Source organism: Quercus lobata, chromosome 2, assembly GCF_001633185.2.
Source record: "Quercus lobata isolate SW786 chromosome 2, ValleyOak3.0 Primary Assembly, whole genome shotgun sequence".
Taxonomy (NCBI): domain Eukaryota; kingdom Viridiplantae; phylum Streptophyta; class Magnoliopsida; order Fagales; family Fagaceae; genus Quercus; species Quercus lobata.
The window spans coordinates 97,651,070-97,657,586 of record NC_044905.1 but is presented as its reverse complement, the minus strand read 5'-3'; the positions used below and the strand labels follow the sequence as shown (position 1 = coordinate 97,657,586).

General features: G+C 32.4%; 1 protein-coding gene across 2 annotated transcripts; it reads right to left on the bottom strand.

Annotated features, from left to right (window-relative positions):
- Positions 1-316: 316 nt before the first annotated feature.
- Positions 317-5,452, bottom strand: LOC115977420. Of its 2 annotated transcripts, none has more exons than XM_031099255.1 (6): positions 5,074-5,452; positions 3,890-4,004; positions 2,818-3,492; positions 2,426-2,537; positions 2,121-2,184; positions 317-692 (listed from the first exon to the last, which is right to left on the bottom strand). In XM_031099255.1, the coding sequence occupies exons 1-5, from the start codon at positions 5,154-5,156 to the stop codon at positions 2,159-2,161; spliced, it is 1,011 nt and encodes a 336-aa protein (XP_030955115.1). In that variant the 5' UTR covers positions 5,157-5,452; the 3' UTR covers positions 317-692; positions 2,121-2,158. The 2 variants fall into 2 exon arrangements, with proteins under 2 accessions (XP_030955115.1, XP_030955114.1); XM_031099254.1 differs by having other exon boundaries at positions 2,426-2,552; positions 5,074-5,413.
- Positions 5,453-6,517: the final 1,065 nt, after the last annotated feature.

The window sequence follows — 6,517 nt, the reverse complement described above, 5'->3', positions numbered from 1 at the left end:
ATTAATATAACATTTCAGTCCATTCAATTCATTTAGGTGCATTCAATATATTCAATACACTTCAATCCATTTTGGTCCATTCGGTTCACTTTGATCTATTCGGTCCATTTTAGTCTATTTGGTCTATTCGGTTAATTTCAATCCATTCAGTTCACTTTGGACCATTTCGATGATGCTCTAGGAGGAGAGATTTGTGTAGATTTCGGTACTTTGGACCATTTCAGTACATTTTGGCACATAAAATGTTCCCAAACAAAGACGAAATTCATGCTTAGCCAAAAATCAGATTATCGATAATTGAACAGACCAGAAAACATTCAGTGCAAAGGGATTTAAAGATGAGTTATTTACAAGCATTATTAACCAAAGATCAAGGGTAGTACATTAAAAGCCATGGATTTGGACCCTTAACAAGCAGCCATGTTTAAAGTTTAAAGCTTAAATTGAAATGGGATTGTCTACACTACCAGATATAACTGGGAGCATACATTTAAGACAACATGAATGTATTTACAATTTGTAGCATCAAGAAGTCTAAAAAGATATCCCATTCCTGTTGCTGTTTTACTTCTCAAACTTTAAAGAGGAGGAGGCCTGGCCTACTCCAAAATGTCATACATGCTGGGACAATGCCTAGACTTGAGAATCACAAGCGTTCCCTTTTCAAACTTGCTTTAGAATCACCTCAGTACCTGCAGCAGTAAACACGTTGCTATACATCAAAGGTGACCTCGACCTTTTCATTTTGAAAACATAAAGAAATGTTAGAACTATGATTCTACTTCATTGACAAAAAGTTAAATATGTTGAAGTCAAGATCTGTATGCTTGTGCATTAGGCACTGTTTAACTAGAATCTTGAAGTTTGCCTGTCAATTGTAAAAGAAAAAAAAATTGCCTATGAAAAAAATTGTGAAAGCAAGACAATTATACGCATGCTTTCTGAGGCAATGTAAATTCCACCTATATTTATAAAAGGAAAAAAAAATAATAATAAATAAATCCCCACCTATCTTGACCAAAGTATGCCTTCATATTAGTCTTCTACCTATGCTTTGTTCGCTCAGTTACAAAATTCATGAAGTACTTCTCTGACTGGTTTAACTCTTAAGGATATATCCCAAAAAAAATTTAAAAAAAAAAAAAAAAAAAAAAAACCCTTAAAATATGAATAACCTTCAACAAATGTGTTCAATTGAAATACTTTTATCCTACAATGAAAAGTTTGAGGTCTTGATCATTATAAGAGGAGGAAAACATGAGCAATATTGAGTATTGTTGCCAATTTTTGAATTATTACGATTAGATCATGGACCATCTAATCATCACTAAATAGACAACAGTGATGCTGATATGTTGTAACATAATGGTTATGTTTTCATTTTGCAACACCTGGGTATTTGTGAATTGCTAAATTTTGTCAAGCTAGACAGCAGACTGATTACAATAGTCAAAACCGTCCTCCCTAACTAGCAACAAGAATGAATTAACTCTCACTTTGTCCAAGACTGCAACAAATAATTGAGCATTTTAAGCTAAATCAGTATGGAATTAACTTTCCACCATAATAATTACTATAATCTAGCTTATACAGAGTTTTACTTCCTTTTTAATTTAATTTAATATAATTTGTATAGTATGCAATAGTAATTATTCCTACAGACAATGTTCCCTAAGCCTCAGATAAACTGTGGTGAGAGAGAGCATTGCATCAGTTTTAAATGGCATGACTGAAATTAGCATGGTAAAGTCATGGGCCTCTTGGCAAGAGATCAAAATACAACAACAATCCCGTCCATTATACATTGACTTTTTCTATTATCCTGCAAAGGTCTCTATTAAAAGAGAGGTATTATTCTAACATTTGAATGCCCAATGCATCTCTAGGAACATCCAAGAAGTGACATATACATTTCCAGTAAGTAATTATATATGCTCAAGACTTGAAAAAATTTAACAAGTATTGGATTGGTATCAGGAGTTTCAGTAAAGTATTGTTATGCTTATAGATAAACATAGCTGTGGATATCCATGCTGCATAGCTGAACACCAATGCTCCACCCCTTTCCAAGTATATATATTGTAATAGAAAAAAAAGGGCTTTTAAGGTAATAGAAATACCTCTCATCTTGATCTTCTGCCGTAAAAATACCACTTTATCAAGCTGAATAAAATAAAAAAGGTACTGCAGGAGAAAAAAGCAAAACAATACATGAGATTCCTTTGTTAACCAGTTTCCTCATAAGAAACAATAGCATTGATCCTTAAAAACATTTTCACTAAGATATAAGATAGGCGAAGTATTAGAGCATACACTTGACAAAAAATTTCACAAATATACAAACAATAGCATTCTTAGTGAGTATGCAGTACTCAACTCCTTGGTGATAGAGAATGCTTACAGTTCAAGCAAATCAAGAGCTTACCAATCAAAAAGATAGTTAGCATAAAAGCAAGTGTAACTTGTACAGAACAACGGAATGGCAAGTGTATTGGACTCTGCAATTGTCTCTGCAACCCACCAGCCCGACCAAAGAGCTGCAACACATTGAACTGATAAATTTTCATGGGATTATAGCCAAAGAAAATCATGTTTGACTGTAACCAAGTAAAATCAATATATAAAAGAAATATGAATTTTTACTAACTGCATGCATAGCAAAAAGAAGGGATGAATCTGAGAATTCATGATTTTTTCCCCTTTCTTTTAATGCTTTCCATAGATAATAATTACTTTTCTCTATATGTACCTTCTAAATTACATTTTAAAATGATAAGATAAAATAAGTTTGCCTTTTCAAATGCATAATGAACAGACCTGATTGAACAAATTAACTGCTCCCTGCACCTGAAAAAATTCCACACGCCTTTGCTTCCAAAAGAAAGGTTTTGACCTTTTTTCCTTAGGAGTGTCGTCGACCCTCAGCACTAGTTTGTCTACCTGTTCATCTTCATCAGGAATTATTATCTTCAATTCACCAAAATTTGGTGAGCTCCACGTTCTCCTTGTATTAGTTGTTCTATCTGCTTGACAAATTATATCATCCCTCCCTAAGGGAATTTCATTTGCTTCTATATTTATGACATTATTTTTGTCCTTACTAATGCTACTAACATCTTTAAAACTTTTCATTTCATCAGAAAATCCTCTGCTGCAGGAAGCATTGAGATTAAGGTCTGCATCTTTTCTCTGAGTGTTATCCAGAGGAGAGCTTTTCTTGGAAGGTCTGAGCTCTAAACAATCATCTTTTGCACTTTGCAAGCTTTGGGAGGTTCCAGAGAGAAATGCGGCCAAGTCATCACATTCATCTTCATCCAGATTCACCCACCGAAGGGGTTGCTTTCCTTCCTCACTAAAAGATTCCCTTAATGCTGCTTCAACACGTGATATTTGGTTTTCAATGGCAGAAATAAATTGTCTATGCCTAGCCATTGTACTGTCATCACTACGATGTCCATAGCTCAACCTGACAGCCCTCTCGAACTCTTCCAACTAATTCAAAATTCACATTTCAATGATACATTAGGGCATCACCAACTTAACAGATTAGAGGCAAAAAACTGTAACAAGGTCTTTAAATGCAGTTTAATTGAAGAGAAAATGTAGAATGAGAAACCAAATGAGCATTTTGAAGCTACATATGGCGAGCTGACAATGATTGAAACCCATGAAAGCACAAGTCCACACTTACAAAATAAAAGATTCAACGACCTTTTACTGACCCAACTAACAAGAAACATAAGATTTGAAGTTGTAGTTATTTCACTGACCCAACTAACAAAAATGTAAAGATCAGTTATAGATTCTGATAAAAATAAACAAAGTGAACTAAAGAAGATGTGAAAAGAAGAAATGAGAAAAATAGAGAAAGAAAAAAAAAGTAATTTACCTGCCATTTAGCAGTTCCTAAAGCAGTTTGCAGCTCCCTACAGAGTTCATCCAAACACTCTGGTGATAGTGTTTCTCTCTTCTGTCTCATCCATGTCCTGTATGCTGATTCCAGTCTGGACAAACCAAGTGAAGGAAAAAGATGTCCTTAAAACAATTTTCAACTGTACAACTGAAACCAATAAATTAAACAAACATTTCAACTGCAGTAAATTCCACTAAAAGGATTAGGCCCATCTTGTTCTTTGGGAAAAGTTAATAAGGCCAAAAGTATGTAAACCCTTTATTATTAATTTTGCAGTAGGGATAAATCTTCTGAACTTCTTGATAAATCACAATAGCTTGCATTTGTTTTCCCTTTCCATATTTTGAGAGAAAAATGAAAGATTGGAACCAATGTTATGTAAGTTTTCTTTTTCAATTGTATGAACTTCCAAAATATGTTATGCTAATAACCATCCATTTATTCCAATCCCAATGAGCTGTCTACTTTATACGCATGCTAGATTATAACAACTATGCCAATGGCAAATTGGCGAGTCCAACTATAACAGGAAAATAGTAGTTACAAAGACAACCTTGCCATTTGAGAAATGCAACATGTAAATGCATATCAATTCCAAGCACTTCCAATCCAACCAAAAATAGACCATACCACATCAATAAAACCAAAGGGGCAGATATATGGAACATATATATAACCAGAGACCACCAAACCCAACAAACTTGCAGAAAAACAACAACACAATCAATGAAAAAAGTGCAACAATTTATGCAAATTCTGAAGCACTATTAAGGTAAAAACCAATAACTACATTTCAATGCTAGCAATACAGTCCAAAATAATCCAAGCCTCACCAAATAATGAATTTTGTTAGAATAATGGTTAAATAATTAAATCCATAATTTCTCATCAGCTTAAGCTTTTAGTACAGGCGTTAATTTATCAAATTTAGTACACAAATCCTTGAACTCTTATTGCAAAGTTCCATACCCACATCACCAAACCCTGTAAAGTGAGAACTTTAACACACAAATCCTGAAACTTCCATTGCAAAGTCGCATACCCAGTTTACCAAAACCAATAAAAATGAAGAATTTGGCACTAAAATCCTCGAAACTCTTGCATACCCAAATCCCAAAATCCCATAAAGCAACCGAGAAATATGGAGGAAAAAAACATACATATCTGTAGATTCCTGAACCTCCTCGGCAGCACAAAAAAATGAGTCCTTTTGCCATAGATCAAAGCTATTTGCCACCAACATCTTCAACAACAGCAACAACAGTAATAACCCAAAAACAAAGAACACAAAGCTCTGGCAACAAACTCAAACCCGTCCCAGCACAAATAAAAAGCAAAAGAAAGCTTTTACAAATTCCTTACACGCATAAATGGTGCTCGGAAAGACGGATTGGACATGTTTCTCTCTTTCTCTCTCTCTCTCTTCTGTGCTAAGGTGAAGCAAAGAAGGTGGAGAGAGAAAGAAAGCTCAGGAGAGAGAGGAAGAGAGAGATACTTCTAAGCGTTTTTCTTTTTCATTTCTTTCTTTCTTTCTTTCTTTTTTTAATTTTTAATTTTTAATTTCTTTGGACAATTATAAAACTATTTTCTCCAAAAAAAAAAATTCCCGTTGCTGGTGACAATGTAAAACAAAGATTTTGATCTTCTGCTAACACTCCCATCATTTCATGGAGTCTTGCCCAATAAAATTTTAGGACACAATATCTTGATGTTGTAAATATTATAAATTCTGCTAAAAATAAATTTTACAAAACAAATGTCACCAATTTCTAAAAGTTATTGATAAAAATACTATCTATATATTCTAGAAATTTGATGAATTGCTATTTTAGTTTACTAAGTTTAAAAGTTGTCACTTTATTTATAGTCTAGTCATTTTCATTTAGTTGTTATCATAATCTTTCTATTCATTGTTGCTTGAAAAATATTGTTAACTAATAGCATTCGCATTTTGTAAGAATTTCTATTTATTTTAGTATAAGAACTTACCTTTTTTTATTTTATATATTCACTTTTTAAAATACTCAAATTAGATGACCTATTTTACACAATATTTCATTAAAATATAAAATCTTCTTATTTTTTTAATTGTTTTTCTCTTTTCACGTACAACAATTATCATTCACTTTATTCTTTCATCCTCAAGATAGGTAAAAAAAAATAAACAACTAAATGCAAAATGAATAGTGTTAGTGTAAAATTTACACGGTTATTGTAATAAACTTATAAATTTATACAATTATACGTGGGCTGACGTAGGTTATTTTTAGACAAAATTGTGTAAATTTTGCTTCTTTTTATATTATACATGGACTAATGTGAACACTCTTAGTACTAAGTTTAAAACTTGTCATCTTATTTTTAGTCTAGTAATTTTCATCATGTTGTTATTTTAGTCTTTCTATTCATTGTTGTTTAGAAAATATTGTCAACTAACTCTATTAAAACCAATTTAAGCCAATTTTTTTAAAAAAAAAAAAAAAAAAAACTTAAAATTTGTCTTAAAATCATTTTTTACTACTACAAACATGGAATGGGTAAAAAAGGCATTACCCACTATTCCTAAAATTTTGCCACATGATCTAGGGAATTAGGTTTTGTATA

Excerpts from the sequence above, each read along its gene's own strand:
- LOC115977420 (XM_031099254.1), bottom strand. The coding sequence starts at position 5,156 with ATGTTGGTGGCAAATAGCTTTGATCTATGGCAAAAGGACTCATTTTTT. Across the intron at positions 4,005-5,073 it reads GTTCAGGAATCTACAGATAT|ACTGGAATCAGCATACAGGA; the intron begins GTATGTTTTTTT and ends TGGTTTGTCCAG. Across the intron at positions 3,493-3,889 it reads TAGGAACTGCTAAATGGCAG|TTGGAAGAGTTCGAGAGGGC; the intron begins GTAAATTACTTT and ends ATTTTGAATTAG.